Genomic DNA, 24,822 nt, shown 5'->3' with positions numbered 1-24,822 from the left:
GCATAAACAATGAATGAAACATACAGAGTTCAGATAGATTTTTTAATGATTCTAACAACCACGCTGAAGTCTAAATAACAGAGACAAATGACCCTGAAATTTGCTGGAGGTACACAAGCTTTGACACAGGCCTGCACCACGTTCACTTCCAGGGAGATAGCACATAGATCGTAACAGAAGTGCGATCTCTGCACATGCTGGCAGTCCACTCAAATCAAGATAAGAAAAAAAAAATGTGCCGGAAACTGATTGTTGTTGAATTAAAGCAGAAAATTCTGACAAGGCTGACTCGGTCCCTTTTTGTCTGCAGCTTTCCATCGAGCCAAGATGATGCATGAGACTCATACTGTGCAGACAGGCAGTAACAAATTTGCTTGGCTACTTGACTGGTGGGAGGTTGGGAAGTGAGCTTGGTGGGGGGAGTTGTCACATTAAAGCGACGCAGTGAAAGAAAAAGAGGCCTTTGTGCCCATTTGGTCTTTCTGAAGTTGATGTTTCTCAAAAGAAACAATGTACTTCTGACTTGATGCTCCAGATTCAAACACGTTAGAATATTTTTTATTGTGTATGAAAATAAAATAAAATGTGTCATACATTTTATCTTATCAATTTCTTTTTTCCTTTCATAGTTTTACACCAATTTCCTTTAAATGAATCCTCTTTGATAAATGCACAATTTTGTTTATTATTCTTATCAAATTAGTTTTTTGTTATGCTTTTCCATATATAAAAAAACAAAACAAAATCCCCCTTTCCTCAGCAAATCAGTCATATCTGATGAAATGGAATCTATGTGACTTTGAAAAGCAGAACCCTGTGAGCTCCCCCTAATTTTAACCTCCTCCAGTCTCCCTCCTCCCTCAGACTGAAGGTTGTTTTCTGCTCCCCCTCTTCCACATTCCCATGCAAAATGAATGGCACAGATGCCGTTGGACAAGACAGTACCCCTTGGACTCCTTCCCCTCACTATTCGCTCAGCATGAGGTCCACAAACTTGTTTTTTGATCGTTGTTTCTCCCCCAACCTCTCCCTCCTCTGAGGGCTGATCGACATAGAGAAAGAAGGGAGATGGGCCGACCAAGAGCCACCAAATCAGAGGGAAGACAACATAGGAGCGACAAGCCATGTCTCAGGATTATGAAAAAACAAGTTGTTGAACTATTTTCCCAGAGCAAGAAGCTGACAGAAAAGGACATATTATGGTTGTGGACCGCCAAAGTGGAGATTTTGGTGCTTTTTGAGGGAATGGATGGTGCATAGAACCACACTAGAGATTAATTCACACAGTAAGTACTGACTGAAGATGCAGGTTAGAGCTTGGATTCTGTGGGTGTCCTGCTTCTGCACCTTGGCAGAGTTGTCACACAGGTGCGGGTGCTATGACCTCTCTCAAACTGATACAAGAGTGAGCAAGGGGTCAAAAAGTCGGGTCAAGGAGCACGTCCATCACGGACACCATCACACGCCTCACAAGATCAAGCCGCCACGTCGAAAAGGTGAGACCACAAGTTCCAAAGACCTTCCAGAGGTCTCGCTTACGAACACACAACCACTTGTTGCCGATACAATGTCGGCACATCGATTGTTAAGGAAACAATGGCACACATAAGTGAACTTGGATTGAGAGAGGATCAAAATCCACAGTTGGAAAGTATTTTAAACCATAAATGTGGAATCAAACAGGTCACAACTCTTGTTTTTGACTCCTATGGCATGCCTGCTGTTCGGCATTCTACTTTGGTAAATGCAAATGATCACTCACGTCTTTCAGCACATTTGTTATTTTCACCTTCAAATATACTGCTCCAAACCAAATAAGAGGTATGATCAAAAAGATGAAATACTGTCTTTGCAGTCACAGATGTGGGTTTCAAAGGTTTACGCAACTGGAGTCAAGTTCAAGAGGAAGTGTGTGGAGTGAATAATTTTAGACTGTGCCATATTACAAGAGGTGTCAGCATGAATATGTCCCTAAAGCATAACAAATAGTTGTTTTTTTTACTAGTGTAATAAACAAAATGCTACTGAAGATGATACTAACACAACAATCTATTTACATCTTTGACCCTAACCCTAACCCTAACACTCTGAATATTTTACAATTGTACAAATATTTTTTGCAGATTTTCTTAAATGCAGGAGTGCAAGGAAGTCATCACTTAGCAGAAAATCTATTGGGATGTCATGGGAAATATAATTTTTTTTAGCGTGTTTGACAGAAAAATGAAACAAATTGAATACAAACAGATAAGTATTTTGCTGTACCTATGACTTTATAAGAAACAAAGGAAGAAAGGGGAGAGCATGTGTCTGCTACAATACAGAATATATTTTGTCCTAACAAGATTTAAACATTCATTCAAGCAGACAGCGATTGTTGATTCTTTTACAAAACACACTTGAGTTACACTCAGAACTCTACTCCAAGTCACTTTTAATCGCATCGCTCACTATAGCAGACACATTCTGTCTTTTACTTACTCCATCCCGCCCTCTCTGCCAGTCTCAATACTTCTCCTGACCTTTGGTTGACAGCCTGAAAGAAGTCCCTTGTCTCTGCACATCTCTGCCCAGCAACATTCCCATGGGCTGTGTTTTGCCAGGACCCATCGTTCATCCCCTCTAAACCTTTTGTTGCCGTCTGAAAGCTGGCTGATGCCGGGGCCATCAAGCCCAAGTTGTTGGATCAATATAAACATCCATCACTTAGCCCTACGCCTTTCTCAACCTCACAATGACCAGCTCCTAAACAATGCTTCATTTATGTGAGTCATTGGGAGGAATGAACTAGCGGTAGTTCACTTGTTTGTGGGTCACATTTACTTGCAGTACGGAGGCTTGAAGCTCTTCTTTTCGCAGCCCTTGCTGTTATACATCACGTAAACTATTTCAAGTCATTATCATTTTTAACCTAAATGCCAGTAGTAGAGCTGCTTCTTGCTTAAAACCTTTCAAGAAAAGGTTTAATGAAAACTTTTCTTGACCATTAACAATGGCGAATATACGATACAAAGTAAATGAAAAATGTTCAATGTGAACTTAATCAGCAGTGGTCCGGTTTGTAAGTATATTTTTGAAATCACTCATCTATTTCAGTTATTGTTTTTGATCGTTATTGCATGTTTTGCATGGTTACAATATGTAGTGGATTGATAATGCACAACGTTCTTGACCACTTAGGGGAGACCAACAGTACCAAATGATTCCCTACTAAGTACTGAGTAAGCCCTTACATATGCATGCTTCCTGCTATTGTTCAAAATCATGGGAGCCTCCATCCAGTTGCTGACAGCAAAATTCTTAAAACAAACATAGTGAAATTGTCGAGATTGAACAGCAACTTTGATTTTCTGCAGTTCACCTAGTAGTATATTGAGATAAATTCGAAAGGAAATAAAAAAAAGTTTTGATATTTGTGATTTTATTATAATCAATTTTACAGAATGCTGTATGACAAGAAACTCAATTAGTTAAAAATAAATATATATATATATATATATATATATATATATATATATATATATATATATATATATATATATGTATATATATATATATATTTATGTGTATATATATATATATATATATACATATATATATATATATATATATATATATATATATATATATACATATATATATATATATATATATATATATATATATATATATACATAAATATATATATATATATATATATATATATATATATATACATATATATATATATATATATATATATATATATATATATATATATATATATATATATATATATATATATATATATATATATATATATATATATATATATATATACATATATATATTTATATATATATATATATATATATATATATATATATATATATAAACATTAAATAATTACACAAAGGAAACCGTCATATTGATTACACTATTAAAGTAAAGAAAATATTTTAAGACGAGAACGTACGAGATTTTTTTTCTTCATACGTTTTACTCTGAAAAGATCGATGATCCGCTTTACGCATTTTATTTTGACAAGGCCAAAGACAGGAACCTGAAAGCATATTCTTTACCTTGTTGGCACTTTCACGTAGAGCGAGTAGCAGAAAAAAAAAAAAAAATCCCCTACGAACCAAAGGCGGCATGTGATTGAATTTCAAACGACTAATGGACTAAGTCAAAAGAAAATGTTTGTTTTTAGTTAGTGACGACAGTCAAGGTGAAGCTGTGAAGCTCTTCTTTAAAGTGTCTCCTGGACTGTTAACTCATCGAGCTGTAATGATGCCAAGTGTTACCAGAGGCGTTATACTGACACTATGTGCACTTCTTTCGTCAGGTAAGTGACTGACATTCACTGTATGTGGTAAAAGAAATCATTGCGTCGTTCCATGTGGATAATATCAGGATAACTTCGATTAAGCGGTCAAATGAAAGGGCGTAAGCAGTAATAACGAATGTAGTTGTCATCAATTATTTTCAAACGTTGACATTACAAAGTACGCCGAACATCAGGCACTGACATATTGATATATAAAACGGTTTATTTTTGGTGAACTTAAAAGTAAATGTTGTTTTACTCACTCGATTCAAACACCTTAGAAACAAGCCAAAACTATTCAGCAAAATTACACATCCTGCTTTACAAGTGGGGATTTGACTGTGTATGTCACCCATCCTCTTTCAAGCTGACTGAACAGTTCTATAACCTCCAAAATAACTTTGTTTGCTTTATAACTTTTATTGTAACTGGATAACTGGAACAAAATAGAAAAAATATATCCAATGATCAAGTGGGTAGTTTCTTTGCCTCCTTGTGAGGCAGGGGCTTGAGACGGATGGCGTGTCGTGTGGTAGCCTTGCTTTCCCACACTCTTCTTTCAATTCCATTTTGTCTAAATTGTTTCAGACACACAAGAAGCATCCTCACCGCAGTCCTCCTCCTGAGGAAGTGGCTTTAGCGAATCCGCATTGCCTTGAATGTGTTTTAATTGGAGTCCCATTTTACTTCTCTACCAAGTGCCAGCAGCGAGACTGAGCAGACATTGTTGCTTTAATTTGAAAGGTATTTGGCCAAGTGACAGAGTGAAGTGCCCTACAAGGGCAATCTTTTTGCAGTATTCCAAACAGCTAAAAATATTTACCTAATATCAGTCTCATTTAGTCACTAACATTCATTTAAATGAAATAATGAGCTGCTATATTTTACAGTCATTCTCATGGTACGAACATTTCAGTGATGGGCGTTTTGAGTCCTTTGGTCTTTGGTAACTGTTCAGATTCAGTTAAAGTAAGATAAAAACTTTTTTTCTTCTAACACCTCACATCTTCACAACATTTTTTGACAAGAAGGGATTATGACATCATTTATAAATGTTCCTTTTCTTTTCAAACTGGTCCAAAAAGCCTTCAACTTGGGGGGAAAAAAAATGTCTTTTGTTCTGTTGCGGATATCGTGTGGAAGAGGGGGGAAGTTCCATTCTGCTTTTGTTGGGCTTGATGTTCCTGAGACCCCCATGCTTCCTCTCCTGTCAGGAAGCTGATCACAGTCTCACTGTTTCCTTCAGTGTGGTCATCCAACTGAAGGGGAAGTTCAAACAATGGCATTCCATTGCTGCTGGATGCAAATAGACATTGTTTGTTGGGAGCGAGGTCTCAACGTGTTTGCCGTGGGCGCTAGATAAATGAACTAAGGGGTGCGGCACATCTTTATTGGAAAATGAATTCTACTTCCTGTTTATCAGAGCTCCTCCGTTCCAAACCTCCAGTCTTTTTCAGAGGAACCTCACGCCAGGTCTCAGCATCGGGTCGATCTTAGAGTCAGTTCAGTTCAATCAATGAAGATACATGTAGACAAACGGTGGGGTTTGATGGTCCATTCAACTTCAAACAACTCATTACGTTGTCACATGTATCACATGTTCAAATTGATACGTTTCTCATCAATATTCATGATATCATACATCATACATGATACCTGATACATGATGTGCATCACACTTTCCCATCAATTAGCCCTCATAGCGCAGTTTTCTGCAGTAAATCTTAAACAGCTTGGAAATGAAAAGAATACCAGAGGCCTGATGGGAAATGTTGCTTTCTTTTCAAGATGTTCAATGTTTTCTCAGCTTACAGAGTTCGTGCGGAGGAGACGCCGCCCCGCATCATCCTCCACCCCTCCGACGTGGTGGTGAAACTGGGGAACCCGGCCAGGTTCTCCTGCGGGGCGGAAGGCAGCCCGGCGGTGACCATCGAGTGGCTGCGGAATGGCCACCCTCTCAACTCGTCAGCGGAGGACGGAAAGATGCAGCCCAGCGTGCTGCCGGACGGGAGTCTCCTCTTCCTGAGCGTAGGAGGCAGGAGGGGCGCTCAGTCACACGCAGGGCTCTACGCCTGCGTAGCCCGGAACAGTGCAGGCAAGGCCACCAGCCGCAATGCGTCGCTGTATATTGCAGGTAAGGCAGAGGATTTTTCTTTTTAAATATATATATATATATATTATTTTACACTCAAAACATGGAAAGAATTTGTAATCCACATGTGTACGGTTGTACAGGGTGTCCCAAAAAAATTGACATTGTTTTAAAAGCAATTACCTTGGAAACTATCTGAGCTTTGTATGTCTTTTATTTGGTTTTAGTCATGGAGGTGTGTAAAGGTGCAGATCTGTGACTGCAAGTTTTAAACTGATATACATTTATAGATTAGGTGTCCCTGCAGGACATGTTTGAATTATGAGTTTTAGTTGAGAACTTATTGATGACACTTTGACCAAAGTTGAACAAACCAGAATAAAATCTCCCCTGCATTCAAAATGCATCCGTAAATCAGCCTATCAAAGGAAGTGTTTGCTTTTGATTCTCCTCTGTTCGGAAGCAACATTCTAAAGGTGTAGGCCTGACACACTTGGGAGGATTGATAGAGATGTATATATTGACAGAGGTAGAAGAGCAGAGTGTCAATGTTTGCTGGACAGCGGGGTCAAACAGTGGCGCTAATTGACCAGGGGCATTCACTGTTTACTTATTAGGCTCCCAGCAAGCATGTAGACAAGCAGCTGCTGCCTGCCATGTAGTAATTATAGGACACTGACAGATGGACGATAGAGATTTGGGGGTTTGTCTTTGGTCAAAGCTTTTTGCCATGCAGCAAATGTCACAGCTGCACAAAGTTCAAATCAGCAAGTTCCTGAATCAGAAATATCAAAAAATAAATAAATAAATAAATAAAATAAAAATTTAGACTCTGACAATAAAACAGTGCAACATATCAAATTAAACACAAAAATCAGACAAATAGAACATGGCATGCAGTGAAGGTCCAGTCACTGAAACAGAGGACTCAACAAACTGGAGCAAGACAGAGAGAACCACAGCCCATATAAATAGATGAGATAATGGGGAACAGGGGGAAACAATCAGGGCAGTTTAAGACAATCGAACAAGTAGCCTGACCTGAGAAGAGAGTGACGCTTACAAAATAAAACAGGAAGTCGGGAGACAACATAGAAAAGAAAAAAAAAAGAACTTAACAATGTGTGATGACAACAAAAGCCCACTGGGACATTTCTGAGCTTAGTTCCTCTCAAGTGTCTGAAGTCCTGCTGTTAAAACTTCCCTCACTTTGTTGTTGCAGCGCTGCAGGAGGAGTTCAGTCTGCAGCCCAGTGATGTGGAGGTGGCTGAGGGGGAGGTGGCTGTCCTCAACTGTGGCCCTCCGGTTGGACATCCTGAGCCCAATGTCCGCTGGAAGAAGGACGGCCTGCCCATCAACTACACTGATCCACACTACACGGTGAGTCCTGCACCCTCGGTGCTCGTGGAGCCTTTTTCATACTTTTTCAACATACATGTTTGTTCTCTTCAGGCATTTAGCAGGTGTCGATGTCTCTGTGTTAGTTGACTCCAAACAGAAGAATCATATTTTGGCAGTGCTCTCACACGCTCTCACTCAAACAACCTTACTGGCTGCTACTGCAGTCAGGTGGGGATTCATGTACAGCTTGCAGTGAGGTGGTGCAGAGCAGCAATGACCTAGGATAGGGATGATAACAAACAGCCATCCATCTATCATCTACTGCTTATCCGATTTGGGCTGTGCACAAAAATGCACCTTCTTTGTCTTGTGTTTCAAGAATTTTGAAGTCACTGAGTCTAGTTGTACGTCTGTAGGAAACCAGACCATTCAATTTGATGTTTCTTCTTCTCAGCAAACTAACAAAAAAAATAAATCAGTAATTGAAAATTGGCAAATGTCTTCAGCTTCAGGATTGTAATTTATACACAGTTTGAAATACTTTCACTGGTCGCTGGCATCAGATTATTTCGTCGCCACTTCCGTGTGTAACAGACAGGAATGAGTCCCAGGTGCTTTTACTGAACTCGCTGTTTTGGCGTGAGTCATGCTTGTTCAAAAGAGAGTCAGGCAAAACAAATCATTTGATTTAGTGCTCTTAGCGTTTGTGTTATTAGCACTTCAGTAACTCATGTATCGTTACATTTTACAGAAGGTCATGTATAAGTCAGTGTGTTGATACTGTCTCTCTTCATGTTAAAAGTGGCTTCTTGCAATAAAGAAATGGTTAAATGCCCTAATTAGATGATTGATTGGATTGGATTGATAATTTCTATTACTACACACCACATTTAAAGTTTCCATATTATTTAAAAATGAAAATACTTCACCAACATTGTCTAAAAGCAACATGCATCTTTCACCTGGCAGTAAAGTGAGAAATGTCCGTCCGCTGACTTCACATTTCAGAGAATTTCTTGCAGTCGTCATCCTATAACTTGATATACATTTAAAATTCATATCCATAATCTACGCCTCCCTGAATCAAGTGTCCCATTTGTCTTCCGTCTTTGCTGTGCCATAGGTGCTGAGCGGAAAGCTCATCATTGCCCCTGCGGAGAGGAACCACTCTGGCGCTTACGTTTGCGTGGCCAGCAACACAGTGGGAGTGAGAGAGAGCAGAGCCGCTCGGCTGTCTGTGCTCGGTGGGAGGAGAACACGCCGCCGACTCGCTCGGAACACTCAGACAGTATCGCCGATCAAAGCCACGCTCCAGTGTCGCATGTCTCACCTGAGCTGCTGCTCTGTCCCCCTGCAGCCAAACCCGTGTTGGTGCTGAAGCCGGAGAACGTGTCGGCCCGATTGGGCGAGTCCGCTCAGTTCTACTGCCGAGCGAAAGGTGACCCTCCGCCCGCTGTGGTCTGGAGCAGAGAACAGGGGCCTCTGCCCAATGGCAGGTACTTGGTTTATAGCGGCACACAGAGGTGTACATTTCAAATGAGATTATAAATATGTCATTTTGTTGTCTTTTTCATTGTCTGTTTCATCGTTCAGGGTCAATCGAACTTTCCAAAGTGTTTAAATTCTTCTGTAAATGTAGCATAGAGTTTAAGCTGAATGAATTTTTTATATGTAAAAGCTGTTTGCCTTACGCCTAAATAGTCCTGAATAATAATGATTAAATTTCATCGCCTATAGAATCTTTTCTTCTGTTTTGCCGCCAGCTGACGCCTACTTGGAGAATTTCCTCAAGTATTTACAAACTTGGTTGAAAACAAAATTTGCTGCTATCAGAAAAGTCGGTTTAAAGCGAGTAAATGTGGGAACTGTTGAGCTTGTGTCTGTGTTTGAAGGTATCTTGTGAACCCGGACCAGACGCTCCAGATCCACTATGTGACTGCACAGGATGCCGGCTGGTATACTTGCAAAGCGGCTAACGACGTGGGCGTGGTCACTGCGAGAGCACAGCTCCTGGTTGAAGGTAAGATGATGAGAAACGGGAACAAGCATCGCATAGATTCAAGGCAAACATTCTGAATACATCCAGAGTGAGAAGGTTCAGGCTCCAGTAATGATGTTGTAGAAAGTAACGGAGAAAATTTTCTCAATCCCAATTTATCTATATATTCCAGATCATATATAGTCTCCATTATTATCTGGAAATATTGATATTATATTCTGTATGTGTGGCAAGGAGCTGTTTCTTACTGAAGCATGACCTTTTGACCTGGACGAGGTCAGAAGGAATTGAGAGCGTGTGGATTGTGGGTGTCCCGACTTAAAGAAATTGCACTTGCACTGCAATTCTTCATGTTGTATATCACAAATGCTTAGGGTGTCCATTATTCCAGCACTGTAAAGAGGTGTGTCTAGTGTCTAGTATCCGATTCTAGGTCCCTGCGCTGAGTTTGATCACAAAGCCTTTTGGGGCATGTCTAATGAAAACAGATATTTCTAATATAGATATATCTAATCTAACCTTTTTTTTTTTTCTAAAAACATCTTTTAAAAAATAAATTCACTTTTTGTCTTTTTATCCAGAGGCTGCCAGCACGGAACAGAAAGATCTCCACAAAGAGCTGTCAGCCCTTCGAGTTTCTTTGGAAAGTGTTTCCATGATGGCCCCTGGATCCAACATGTCCAAAGTGCAGTGGAAGGTACGAGCCTGCTGGAAACCAACAGATTCAGACATTCCGGTGTGTGTCAGGTGTGTAACCTGTGCGTATGTGCTTTCTGCCCCACGCAGCTCCAGTCCCTCCCGTCTCAGCCTCATTACCTGGATGGCTTTGAGGTTCTGTACCGCTCTCTCCTGCCCGCCACCTCAGACTGGGCTGCCAAAAAGGTCTCGCTGCCCAGTTTCCAGGCTCAGACGGGCCCCTTGAGGAGAGGCTACAAGTACGAGTTCAAAGTTCGCCCTTACGGCGGCAGCTTGTACGGGAGGGAGAGCAACACTCGTCACCTCAGAGTGCCTGAGACTGGTATGACCAGAGCATTTGTGCTTCAGTTACTTGTAGGAACATTTGCTTCTAAGACTGCAGTGACAGTATTTTTTTTCCCCTGCAGTGCCCAGCGCCCCGCCGCAAACTGTGTCCGTCACCATCAGCCACGAACAGAACGACACCATCCGTCTGAGCTGGGAGCCTCCTCCGCACGACGCCCACAATGGCATCATCCAGGGATACGAGGTAACGCCTCAGAACATGAGTTCACTATGGGACCCATTTCATCAGTGTTCAATATGTGCACCGCCTGTGACACGGCACACTGGGTCAGTTGGGTGTGCCGTGTCACAACTGGGTGACTGAGCACACTCCAAGACGCAAAAAGACCTCTTTTTGAGAGTGAATGCAAATCATGAAAGTATTGATTCAACTCCTTTACAAGTACAGGCTCTAAAATATACTTAAGTAAAAAGGAAAAATATATATATATATATACATTTTTTTACCATTGATGAAACAGTACGTTTGTTGATAATTTTGCAAAATACTATAGTTTTTTTTTTCTTTTTTAACTGCATTACGTATTGTCATCATAATGATGATTGTGACCAGTGAACAATTATTGAATGTTGACCCTTTCAATAATAACCACGGTACTTTAAAATAATCGCCCTCGAAAATATAACCCACTTTGATAATGATACATACTATAACTAGATATAAATAAATGAACACTATAAATATATTAACACTGTAACATAGTTCAAATATTTCCATTTAAAAGAAAAACTATAAATAAAATGATAAGTGAATGACTTTGAACAGAAGTGAAAAGTCGTCAGAAAAAGAAATACTGAATTACAGATATCTGAAAAATCTACTTCAGTACAGTAACAAGTAAGTAATTGTACTTTGTTAGTTTCCACCTCTGGTGCAGTGGACTGAACAGCAGACTTCAGTCTTAAAACTCTTCCCTGAAACACAATGTGATGATAGATATGCATGTAAGGAAGAAGCTTTAGTAAAAACCAGGTTTCCCTGCTGTTTTTCAGGTGTGGTGTGTGGAGTCTGAGGAGCAGCAGTTCCAGAACTGGACAGTGAACAGTGGCCAGCACAGCCTGGACATCTCTGCCCTCAAACAAGGGAGACAGTACCGGATCACTGTAGCAGCAGTCAATGGAGCTGGAGTGGGAATGCTGAGTGACCCTCACGGGTTTATCCTCAGTAGGTTCACCTCCTGGATTTGGTTGCTGCCGTCTGTATTGGTGTCTTCTACTAACCTTTGAAAGGTTTGTTTGATGAGCTGGTGTCTAACGAGGACTGCCGTCTCCTCCCAGACCCACAGAGAGGTGTGGGCCTTGACTCAGACACCCAGAGACGAGACCTCTCCCAGGTCCTGGCTCTGCTGCAGGACCCGGTGTTGATTGGCAGTGTTGGCGCCCTCTTGTGGTGTGTGTTAATGGTTGCAGTTATCTGCCTCCTACGGCGTCAGGGCAGGGCAGGCCACCTGCTGCCGAGGCCTGGCAGGAGTAAAGGTGCGTCTCCTAATGGGCTCTTTCGTTTTTAATGAGATGTCTGCTGTTATTGGTTTAGCCTCAGAGTCACATGGGATTTTTCTTTTTTTTCTCTCTTTTTTTTTTTAAAGATGTTCACCATACTTGTGTACCATTTTGTTCATGTCTTGTTTGCAGGCTTGCACAGACTGGCCAGTGAAGATCTCATCATAAAACACAGGTACCCAACTGGCAGATATACAGATAAAGAGCTAAATAAATAAACTGTTTTTATTAAGTCTGAACACACACACACATACACGGTGCTGCTTCCTCGTCAGGATGGCTGCTCCAGACTCACCTTGGATCTCTGGAGGGTGGAGACCTCAACTCAGCCAGAAATATCAGGACTTATGGGTCCAAGGTCAGAATCACCCAGGAATCAGAAGCACCAGTAAGAGTTTATCATTTACCCCTCAAGCCCAGATTGTTAAATTCACTGTCGGCATTTAGTGAAACTGCAGATTGTATGTTGACTGCAAGTTGTTGCTCTACAAGCAGATATTTGTATGAACCCTTTTCGTAATGTCACCGTTATCTACCTGTCGTTGCTGTTCGGAATATGTCACATTAGCATGTTAGCATGTTTTGAATGTTTTTGGTATGACGCAGTTCAATTCAAATTGAAGTTTAATTTAAAAAGGTGGCTTTATGAAACACATCAATATACCATCTTCTTAAAAAAACTAATTTGACATCTTCCTTTAAAGCCATCAGGACACTCAGTGAGAAGCAGAGGCTTCTTTCTGCCAGAAATACATCTGTCAAAGAACTGACTTACTTCAGACAGTACAATTGCCAACATGATTTTCATGATTTTCAGACAGTTTTGCTCAACCAATCTTTTCTGACGCTCCCCTCAGACACAGTTGCAGATTTTCCAGTCCAATCATGCATCATTTAATCAGCTTTGCACCTTTTGGATTTGGATTGTTCTTGTTTTTGTCTTTCATCAGGCCTCCCTGTCTCATCCAAGAAGGGCCCCAGCTGCCTGGAATCCACTGTCCCCATTGTGACCGACAGCTGTGGCGTCTACGGAACCTTTTATGTGGACCTCATGGGCAGCGGCCTCCAGACCTTCAACAGCCCCGGACGTTGCCCTAAAATGCTTCATGGCGTGCCTCATCAGCAAGGGACCGAGACCATCCAGATATTCAGCCAACCGATGGCGAAGACGGCGGCCTTTGGCAGCCTGGAAGCTCTGCCGTGGAAACAGGCCATTCGGCCTCAGCCCAGGATGGGTGTGTTGAGGGAGTCGTGGGAGAAGAACTACAGCAAGCAGGGTGAGGAGGGTCGGATGGCTGATAACGGGACATTTAGACGCTTCTTTTTTTGCTCTTCCCTTCAAAGCCAATCATCTGTCACCATCTAACGCAATGCTCTGCAACATCTTCTATTATACCAACTAACTTCATGTCCTGTTTCACCACATCCATAAAATCTTCTCTTTGGTCCCACTTTAGACCTCCTGCTTGGCAGCTCCAACATCAGCATCCTTTTACCCTCTGTGTGTTTCCAAAGCATCTCAGTCTGGCCTCAATGGCTTTACCTTGAAAACATCTAACATGGTAACAGGCCATTAGAACTAACTGCCATTGATATGATTACTAGACCTATGTTGCTTTGAGGTTGTTTTTTTCTTTCTTTTTTTTAAGTTTTTATTGTAAAATTAACACAATGCAGACAGTTGTGTATTTTCTTTTAATCATAATGTCATGCACAAGTCCAGGATGTTGGGTAATGTGTTCATTCCTTGAACCCACAGAGTTGCACGCTGTCAACAGTGTCCCCATAGTGCCAACTGGGAATCAGCCTTGTTCAGCCAATATCTACAAACAGAGACTCAGCCACATACCATCAGGCAACCACGGTATGGACAAATATAAAGACTGTCATGTTGATATTAGCTGCTGTTTTTTTTCCCCTGATTCTGAAGTTTGATTGATCGTGTGTCACATAAAAACAAACAAAAACGACATGACGACATGGGATAATGTTCAAGGTTTTAGGTTACAAACAAATATAAGCCGGACCCATTCATGGCAAAAATAATGCGAGTGGATAAATTTGAGATAGCTGCTAAATATAGTATAAAAAAATAATACATTTAGCTCATATAACTTACAGTTCCAACCTCATACATGCTCTAAAGTCATACATACGTTGTTGCTGCAGCCTGGTGTAGTAAGGTACAATTGACTCAAGGTGGCAGTCGGCACATTTGTAAAGAGAAAGCAATGGAGACGGCCAAAGTTCCTGGGACTGCCGGTGAAAATGAGCAAATGTTGCTCTAACATGGCTCAATACATCTTCTCTTGTACAAAAAAATAATGCTTCATAACAATTTGATCATTTAACAGGTACAGTTGGGCATTGTCTCCTTTAAATACATGCATTCCTGTTTTTGCACAATGTATACTCTAAAAATCAGTCACAGCGTTACAACACAAATCACTTCGACAAACAAACAGCTGATTTCTAGCAGGAGAAGGTTTTGCAGGAAACCCGCTTCCAAATGTTTCAAAATATTTCATTACATGCATGCGTAACCTGCTAAAAGTGATATATGCCTATGTGCCTTCAAGGGCTTTGCTGTTCCTTTGAGGGATTTAAATTAAACTTGGCACATGCGTGGTTGTGTATCTGTCAAAAGGTAAATGTAGCCAGCGTGGCTGCACTGAGCACATCTAAACCCTTGATGTGACGCTGTCCTCTTCCTGCAGCAGTGTCTGCGTGATGCCTCTGGTGAAGAGATCAAAACGAGACTTCATTTAAAATGTATGACATGCTGTGCATTCCAGACAGACACAGGGGACGCGGGCGCCTGCAAAAAAAGATCACGCTCCCTCTGACGATGCTGAGCTTTGTGAAATGCTCTGTAAACTGCTGTGTGGACATATAGTGATGGGAAAAACTCAACTACTGAGTCTCATTACCAGGTTGTTTGCGCTTGATGTCACTTCAGTCAGTGCTGTAGCGTAAAATGAAGATGGAGGTCAATTAGTGTTTTGGTTTTTATATTTATTTAGTTTAGTTTTAAGTCAATCTAGTAGTCAATAAATCAACTAGGTGCTCAATATTATTGTTAATAAAAGGGTGAAAATGCAGTCAAAGAAGATACTGTTTCTTTTCTCGAAGTCAGTTTGTCACCTGGCTTTTGTGGGACTCGTACCGCTGGACCTGAACTGGTCTTGCTTGTGACTTTTACAGGAGGACACCCAGACTGCAGCAAAGTGAGCGGCTGTCCTCGCCTGCTGCATTACTCTGCGTCGCTGCACCTGGTGGACATGCTGCCACCTCCACCCCCAGTACCCACGGAGGACACCACAGACTCACACAGCCTCACCTCAGACGAGGGGTAAGAGACTCACTCACTCAGGCCGACTGGCTGGGCCTTGCAAGCGGACAAACAGAAAATGCTGATGCACTGATTCTTTTCGACCACCTTGGGGCGCCAGCATGTAGACGGTCTAATGTGTGTTTGAATTATTTGTCGCTGTAGTAAGGAAACTACTTACATTACTTACGCACAACTACTTACAAACTGCTTGCACTTACTCACTACTTCTTACATTTGTTCGTTCAAAATGGCCTAAACCTCTTTTCTGTATAAATAAGAAATCTAAATTAAAAAAAAATATGCATGGTCAAAAAACAAAGTGAAACATCAGAACATACGCTTACATTCTGTACCATTCTTTGTTATTTGAGGAATTTTAGAAACCGCACAGGTCTTAACATTGTCAGAACTTTAAACCATTAATTTACTTGAATTATTTTGGTGAAGTAGATAGTTTTGATATTGCTTGGGCTTCCAGGTACCAGTACCCAATATGTTTTAAAGGCATGCTGTGGTTAGTCTTGAATTAATGAAATTCCTATTAGAAACCCCCCAAAAAACCCAGAAACTAGACTTATAAAATCATAATGTTTTGCATTAATAAAAATACATGCAATTTGTTGTACACTCATTTACAGCATGTATAGTGTATGTATTCCACAATCGTTTACAACAGGCAACTTTGTGAGTATTATGTCTACAATAACTGTTAAAGTAAAGGTTTACAAACTTGTTATTTTAAAGTCATTTGTGATGGAAATTTAAATTTTTACAAATTTGGATTGGAAATGTTGGTATTTGTTGACAATATTTGTAACTGTTTAACTAAAAAAAGCTTTTCACTCTTACACTTTATCAAACGCTACATAGAATGAACACGTTGGTCTCTCCCCTCAGCTCCAGTCGCTCCACAAAGCTCACGGTGGACATGGGCTCTTCACCGTCACTGTGCAACGCCTCCAAGGAGCGAGCAGGATCCACCTGCCACAGCAGCCACCCGCCAACAGCCACGTACTACCCGGCAGCGGACGACAAACACGACGCCACTCTGACGGTGGAGGAAGCCACCCAGTATCTGGAGCTGAGTTCCAAACCCGAGAGGTGCAGGTATGTGGGTCGCTTCCAGCAGAACCTCATTTGTTCTGTGTCTGCACTGTCAGCACTGTTGGATCCGCCCTGCCCGCTTGGTTGGTTTTCACTGCTGGGAAGTTTACTTTGCAAATGTAATTGATTAAAATGACATGTTACTCTATTGAAAATGTAATAGTAGTGTAACTATTTAAATTACTTTATCAAAATAATATAACTACCTAAACTATCTAAATTTTGAATGAATATTCTCAACTGTGTGGACAGTGTGAAGCTTACAACAGCACTCAAAACAGACGTGAGGTGTGATAATAATGTGTAATGATAATTCCACAAGTAACTGCTATTTCATTTTTTTTTCCAGTAATGTAACTCACAAATTACTCTTCTCTTTATTTTGTAATTTAATGACTTAACCGCATTACCCGTGCTCATTCCTCTCCAACACAGTTAGTTTCTAAATCCGTCCCTCTGTGTCATCAGCGTCCTGCCCGAGCAGAGACCCTCGCTGTCCCACCCCTTCTCCCTCGCCACGGGCTTCGCCGCCGGGCCGGTGCGGCCTCCCCAGCCGGAGGACGACCTCGGCGGCGGCGAGGCGGGGCCCCCGCACTTGTCCCTGCGGCACGCCCGCCTCCAGAGCACGCCGTCGTCCTGCTACAGCGACTGGGACAGCTCGCTGTGGAGCACCTGGAGCTCGGTGGTGGACAGCAACATGGGCAACAGCGCTCGCACCAGCCTCATCAGCTCGGTGGACAGCTGCTACACCGCCGACAGTGCACACTTGGCCCGCCTGCTGGCCGCCGCCGCCGCCGCCGACACCATCAGCGGGTGCTCCCTGTCAGGTGAGTGGAGGGAGAAGAGAAGCAGGAGGGTTTTTTTTCTTCTTTTTCTTGAAATTGTCTGTTTGAAACAAAAAAATAAAAACAAATATCAGAATCTCCTCAGTCTGAGACACTAATTAAATGTCCAGTGTGTGATTTCTGATTTTTATATTAGTAAAAGCTCATAAACAGCCCATAAATACATTAATAAAAGTGCATAATCACAGTACAATAAATGTATTTGGTTTTCCTACCCTTATAACGGTTCTTATTTATATACAAGAATACACGTTGTGGGGGTCTTGTTCCTAGCTAGCTGTCATCTTGTGCCGCCATATTTCTAAGGAAGCCTCGTGTGGACAATCCAGCCTGCCTGGATCGTATTTACGGTGAATGTTCGCGTCGTAAATAAACCAACGAAGAAGATGGTGGATGAGGTATCCAGGTTTTGGTGCGCATGGCACCGTAGTTTACAGGTAGCGGAGGGAGAGCGAAAGACGCTGCAATCTTAAAGTAAACCACTTGATGTCGCTGTTTCCTCAAACTCTTCAAGTATTACACGCTTAACCGTTAAGCCACCAAAAAGAAAAGAACTGGGTTTATCGGGTGAGGGAGTTTGCCAGTTGTATTTACCACATCCTTCCACTAGATGGCCCTTCATGACCGCCCGTGATCCCTTTTGAATCAAGTGGCCCCGCAGACAGAATAAGCAGTGGAAGGTGAAATGTGTGTTGCACAGACTCCTCCTGACCCTGAACACTGTGACGCTAGTTAGTTTCATCACTTTCATGATATCCAGTCCTTCATTTTCTATCATCTTTACTGCCTCTGCTGAGAGATGAGGCCTGTCCCGGCTATTTTGGGGGCGAGGGGCGGGGTTACATGCTGGACAAGTCAGCCAGTTCATCACAGACAGACAGAGAGATAGACGGACCGACAACCTCACACCTACGGACAGTTTGGAGCTGCCAGTCAGCGTGACGTGCACGTCTTCGCACTGTGGGAGGAAGCCAGCGTGCATGGAGAAAACCACAGTCAGTTAACAACATTGTCTTTTTACAATCTTATCTTTCTCTACGTGTCCGATTGCCTGAGAAGTGCCTCCAGAATTTGGTTGTCCAAAGTCTTCTGATTCTGGTTCTGATTCTGAACAGAGCAAACTATTAGCGTGGGCATCGAACCCGCAACCCTGTTGCAGTGAAGCGACACCGCTTATGACTCCACCGCTGTGTCATGCTTTGGCTCTCTCTTCATGAAAACTTTTCACTCATCTTTTGTGAGTCTGGGCACACGTATGCAGACACGCACGCACACCGCTTATACCTCGTGTCTATTTTTCAAAAAGACAAACGCATCAAGCTGAATACCCGAGGCAATGTCAGACAATTACTTGGGACCTTTCAGCAAATTGAGTCTCCAAATGAGTCATCCTTTCCTCCAGTCACCTCATCAGTCTCTCCGCTCCGCCGCCGCCGCCAACGATCTGCTTGATTCCTGTCGCCACTTTTGGCTCCTTCCCTCTCCTCCTCTTGTTTTTCCACACTTGCAGCATTGCTAAAGTGAAAGAAAAACTCCAGGTGTTTGTTTCTTTTGCATTTTCTCTCCTCGTCGTCCAGCAGCAGGTGTTGCTGTTTGTTTTTACATCGAAGCCGCCAATGGTTTGAAAACCGTCAGACGCCACTGAGAGCCGCGTTGAGGCTTCATGTTTAGTATTTGCAGGAGCCTTACGCTGTAAAGGTACAGCATGTAAAATTCTGCCTTCTAGTGGTCAGGTTTCAGATTGCTGCTCCCATTCGCCTACGCCCCCTCTCCCGAGCTTGCCAGTGAACTACGATGGCCTGCACACCCAAACCTGGATACCTCGTCCACCTTCTTCTTTGTGGGTTTATTTGAGGACGCGAGTGTTGACTCTAAGTACGAAACTTGCTGTCAGGCAGTTGTATTGTCCACACCAGGCTACCTTAGAAACATTGGAGGTATAAGATAGCAGCTAGCTGGGAGCAAGACCCTTGCTCAATGTATATTGTCATATATAAATACGAACCATTCTATGGGCAGGAAAACCAAATGACTTTTACTGTACTGTAAGTATACGCTTTTATTAATGTGTTTATGGGCAGTATATTGAGTTTTTACCAACCTAAAAATCACAAATCAGGCCAATATTATACACCGGACCTTTAAGTCAGGGATTATGCGCCCAATCATGTGACTTCATGTTAAGTTGACGTTGACGTGAGCAAACCTGAGAGGGAAACTTTTTCTCAGCACACAATAAAGCCCCAGTCTTTTTAATAACCTGTCTAACATTCAGGCCACACAAGACAACAAACACACTGAAACCTTTTTTCCCAGGGACGCCCCACAGGAAAGTCTGTGCATGAATCCAACAACAACATTCAACAAGGAGGAAAATAAGTATTAGACTGGAGAGGTGGAATATGGGGATTTACATTTTCCTCCCCATTAGATCTGATTTACCTCCTTGGCACGGGGAAGTTAATTGGCTGTGGGGATAAGAACAGTGTGGGCTGATCATGTGCTGTGTGTCAGGTCGGGGCACTTTCCCCTCGCTCGCTTTAATTGGCAGAACCTCTATGGCTTGAAACTGGCTTTTGCTGGGGAAAAGAAAGAAAGAAAGAAATGGGTGGGGGAAAAAAATCCTGTTCTTTCATTGCTGCACTTTGGAGCTCTTTGAAATGCAGTGGCACCTTTTAGAATCCGCAACGCCGCTGATGTGAACTGGCAATGTTTGTTTCACTTTCAGTGACAGGCAGCCGCTTCAAAGAAGCCTCTAAATTAGCTTTTTTCCCCCAGAGGACGAGTGTGAAAGCTGCTCTTCAAAAGTCTTGAAATGTTTATTTTGTTCTGTCAACGCCTCTGAGGGGCAAAAAAAAAAGAGAGAGGGAGTTTTCTTCATAAAGCCCCTCCTGCTTCTACACCCGAAAGCGCATGTCAACGTGCCGTCCTCCCTCTCCTCTGTGCAGACTTCTCTCCGCCGGCCTCTCCTCTCAGCGCCTTGTACCCGTCGTTCCGCGCGGAGGGCGATGCGTTCGGCGAGCCGGAGCCCGTGCCTGCGTGGGACTGGAACATGGCCTGGGTGGAGGAAATGGAAGCCAGGTACCGAGCGCAACATCCCGGGAGGAGCGGCAGAGCCTTCGACGGCTAGGGCCCTCCGGCCGGAGGGATGGGAGCGGGCGTGGGGGGGGCACCTCAAAGCGACAACACAAACAAACATGGCAGTACATCGAAGGCATTGGAAAGAAATCCACCCATCCATCCATCTTGAATACCCGCTTCTGACTGAAGTCAGGGTGACAGAGGTCTGCTGGAGTCTCTCCCGGCTGTCTTAGGGTGACACCTTGGACGACTTGCCAGTTCATCACAGGGCCACATAGACACAAACAAAGACAAACAAGCATTCACACACTTACACACACAGACAGCTATGTTCCCAGTTCGCCTCACATGCATGTTATTGGAGTGTGGGAGGAAGCTGGAGAACCTGGAGGGAACCCATGCAGACTCCACACAGAAAGACCAGCAGGCCCGGAATCCAACCCACAACCTTCTTGCTGTGAGGCGTGGAAAGAACTCCGTCAACTGCAAATAATTTCAGAGTTTTGATGTCCCCCCCACCCCCCCACCCTCGGTGTTTCAGGCATTATTTGTACGCCTCGCTCTCCTCTAGCGCAGCCAGTTTTTCTCAGGGCAGCCCAGCGTCTGTTTTGCATCCTTCAAATGACTCTCGTCGAGTTTCTGAACTTTATTTTTCCTCCCCTTTGCGTCCCCTCCTCTCATTAAACTACGGCATAATGAGAAGCGTTTCCCCCGGGGGAGTTTCTCACCCAGTGTGTTTCTGGAAAAAGGTCCAGAGAGTCACGGCAGCGGCGCAGGCAGACGGAAACAACTTGTGTTTGTTTTCCGTTTCGCAAGTTCAGTTGCAGGACTTTGGTCCAACTGAAGCCGGACAAAGAAACGCATCGCGTTCCGTCACACTGTTGCCCCTGCAGGAAGTAGTATTTAAAAAAAATAAGGCAAAGATCCTTCCACTTCCTGCCGTCTCCTTTATTTTTGATACATTTTCCAGACATTCTTATCTTTATACAAAAAGTCACACTTTCAATGCAAACCGATTACATTGGCGTTAGGGAAAGAACGGCCGTAGGTCGGACTAGCAAAAATAGATATTGTTTTATAAATGACTCATGTTTTTGTATTTAATAAAGTCTGAGCTTAACTTTAAAAAGACAAATTGTGTAACACGAAAAAGTTGTGTGCATAGCTTAGCCTTTGCATGCCATGATGGCGCTTTATAAACCAGTAACTAATTATCGTAGAAGCCGAGTCGTAAGTTTTGTAAGAATTTGCATTTTTTATTTTTGTTCGCGCTGTATTGCTCAAATAAATTCTCTGTGCTGATGGAATGAAAGCCTCTCGTCTTGTTATTGTTTCCCCCGCTCTGCCGCGGAACGCAAAACCTCCTGCCCGCTTATGAGCATGAAAAATTCTTTGTATCGTTTTCAGAATACATAATTAAACAGAGAAATATAGAACAACCTGCAACTGCGCCTGCGGGAGAGCGATAAAATAGATCCTGACAGGAGTTATCTACCGGCCAGGATGTTTTTGTTTTGCTTTTATCAGTCCAGTGTTGGCGGAGGAGGTGATGCATCTGCATTCCTGACTGCGTGGCCTGCCGCGGGAGTCTAATTGACCGCTGCTGGGCTGAAGGGCCGCGCAGAGCTGGGAGGTGATGCTGAGAAGTCATCGGTTCGACTTGATCAGCCAAGGCAAACATTGCTGCTTCACCTAATTACAAACCATCGGAGAGAATAATTAAACCCTAATCTGTGGCTTGTTTATCCTGACGGGGGAAAAAAAAGTGTAATTCTTCGATGTTGTTGTTGTTTCCTCGCTGTTTTGAGGGCGATTATTTGCCAACTCCTCTATCTTGATGCCTCAGTCTGACCTTGCCTGACACGTCTGGGTATTAAGGGAGGGAAAGCTGCAGGGCCCCAGCAGATATTCTTACACCAAATCTAATATGATTTCCTCAATGACTTGTGTTCAGGATGAGCTTTGTCACGCAGCTGGGAAGCAGAACACCTCTTCCCCCCCCCCGCAGTAATCCTCTTCTTACATCTGGACGGCCGGGGTCAAGCTGGAATTGTTGCGCTAAGAGCCGTTTTTGCTGTCTTTTTTTCGTAAGCCCCTGGGATCCGAATTTGTATGTGTAGTATTTAAAACCCCCAAACCAGTCCATAATTACAAAAAAATTAAAAAAGTTTGAATTGTTGTCAAATAAAGTCAAGCAGACTGAAAAAGGTAACACAAAGTGAAAACATCAATCCTGCGGGGAAAAAGACAAAAAAGACAAAAAAAAACAGAACAAGTCAGACTGTGTTAATTGTTCAAGACGTCTGTACAATCTCAGTGCTGTACAACTGGATTATTTCCTCTGAGTGTGTGTGTGTGTGTGTGTGTGTGTGTGTGTGTGTGTGTGTGCGCGTGTGTGTGTGTGTGTGTGTCCTGGACTGCCAAAGGGATTATCCTTCATCTGTCTCCTCCACTAAAGGCCATATGTTTCTACGCGAACCCTCCAGCCCCGCCGGGCAGCACACACACACACACACACACACACACACACACACACATGCACACTCGGCCACACACCGAGGGCTTCACGTAGTAATGAATTACATGCTACTGTATGTTTGCCTCCCTTATTAGTTCATATGCGCGTGCGCATACACACGTGCGTGCGCGCACGCTCGAGACGGCGTGCACATGCTGCCCTTGGGATTTGTTGCATGGCAGATTTTGGTTTATGCCAAAATACCAGCTTTATATAGCATGTCAGAAAACCAATGACCCATATTAGACATGGCCTGAAACCACACACACACACGCACACACACACACACGCACGTCCGCGCACGCACGCACGGGACACATGCTCGTGTAGATTTATTGAATGTTTATTTCTGCAGTCTGTTATTTCGCCAGTGCGTAATTACCGTTCTAAGCCCAGACATGAAAATATGGACAAACGGTTTGCATGCAAATCACGGAACATGACTGAGGTCAGAAAATTAGCAGTTTTACAGGTTTCAAATCCTCAGCTATTCAGCGGGGTCCAGTGTGGTGATGGGCTAGGTTTTTTCACCACGGTGGCCTCAGAATGAGTGGATGCAGCAAAAAAAAATCGAGAGGAACAGAATTTAACCCCGTCAAGCCTGACTGTTCAAAAAAATAGACCGAAATTTCAAATTTCATGGGCTTTTTTTTTAAAACCCATCTAACAAAATCTTCTTAGTTCATAATTTTCTATCACAATTGATATGTTGTTGTTGCTCACAACATTGGGAATTTGGGAAAACTGGTATTTTCCAAATGAGTAAACACCCCCACCTCCACCCTGAGCTCCCCACACCAGATGACCAATAAAAACTCCTAAAAAGTACAGCTGCAATCAAACACTCCAGCAAGTGTGATGGCAAGACCCAGTGTGAGGTGTAAATCGATTGCTGCTTGCAGTTGAGCAGGCAGTGACACGCTCCCATTGATTGACAGCCAGGTTTAGTCGTGGTGTCGCATGCTAAGGTGGTAATCGTTCAATTAACGAGAAATCAATGGCTCCCATATGGCCGATCTGTTTCAATACTGGCCGGTCAGTCACACGAGGACCTGCTTCAACATTCATATTGTGATGGAGATTGTATGTGGGCCAACACACTGGGGGTGCAGACGTCTGTCTGAGCATTTTAGAGAGCGACCTACCTGCTTACCTAAAGTAGATCATTTTGGCTCGGTTTGATCCTCCTGTTAACTGCCAGGTTTTTTAACCAACTGATTAATTGGTGTTCAACAGAGACTTGGCACTGATATCTTGTTCTCTCATAGAAGAAAGAAAAAGCCCCCAGTGCCCTGTTTGTTTCATTCTACTTCTTGCAGGTTTCAAATCTTTAGCTATTTAGCAGGATCCAGTTTGACCAGCAGCCTGAGGTCAGCACCCAATGTTCAGATTTTTAAATCTAGATCAAAAAAAAATCTTCCATTGTTCTCGTGCCTGTGGATGAGTTATTTTAAATTAGTTTAAAATGATTGTTTTAATTGAGGAATTTAAATATTTATAAATTTATAAATGGTTGAGTCATCCCTTCTGTGTCTTTTTAATTGAAGTTCTACTCTGAATCTGTGCCCTTGATCATGTGGGTTTTTTTTTTTTGTAATTTGTTTTGTCACTTCTCTTTTGCCATTTTATTTGAATTGTCTTTTTGTATGACGCATGCTATT

At 42.7% G+C, this 24,822-nt stretch overlaps 1 protein-coding gene across 2 annotated transcripts; it reads left to right on the top strand.

The window, feature by feature from the left end:
* The first annotated feature begins 924 nt into the window (after positions 1-924).
* On the top strand, positions 925-21,955 carry robo4 (roundabout, axon guidance receptor, homolog 4 (Drosophila)). 2 transcript variants are annotated; one of them, XM_076020000.1, is made up of 19 exons: positions 925-1,496; positions 6,114-6,440; positions 7,621-7,778; positions 8,863-8,983; positions 9,097-9,235; positions 9,632-9,759; positions 10,320-10,435; positions 10,525-10,756; positions 10,842-10,963; positions 11,773-11,944; positions 12,058-12,255; positions 12,412-12,454; positions 12,555-12,667; positions 13,230-13,556; positions 14,039-14,143; positions 15,484-15,631; positions 16,511-16,720; positions 17,186-17,544; positions 20,511-21,955. In XM_076020000.1, exons 1-19 carry the CDS (start codon positions 1,304-1,306, stop codon positions 20,690-20,692), a joined length of 3,393 nt encoding a protein of 1,130 aa, XP_075876115.1. In that variant the 5' UTR covers positions 925-1,303; the 3' UTR covers positions 20,693-21,955. The 2 variants fall into 2 exon arrangements, with proteins under 2 accessions (XP_075876115.1, XP_075876116.1); XM_076020001.1 differs by lacking the exon at positions 925-1,496 and adding an exon at positions 4,083-4,324.
* Positions 21,956-24,822: the final 2,867 nt, after the last annotated feature.

The sequence above is a fragment of the Nelusetta ayraudi genome, unplaced genomic scaffold (genome assembly GCF_046127955.1).
Source record: "Nelusetta ayraudi isolate G7.1 ecotype Tasmania unplaced genomic scaffold, CSIRO-AGI_Nayr_v1 ptg000011l, whole genome shotgun sequence".
Lineage (NCBI taxonomy): Eukaryota > Metazoa > Chordata > Actinopteri > Tetraodontiformes > Monacanthidae > Nelusetta > Nelusetta ayraudi.
Note: the sequence above shows the minus strand (reverse complement) of the source record. Positions and strands in the feature narration are given on the sequence as shown.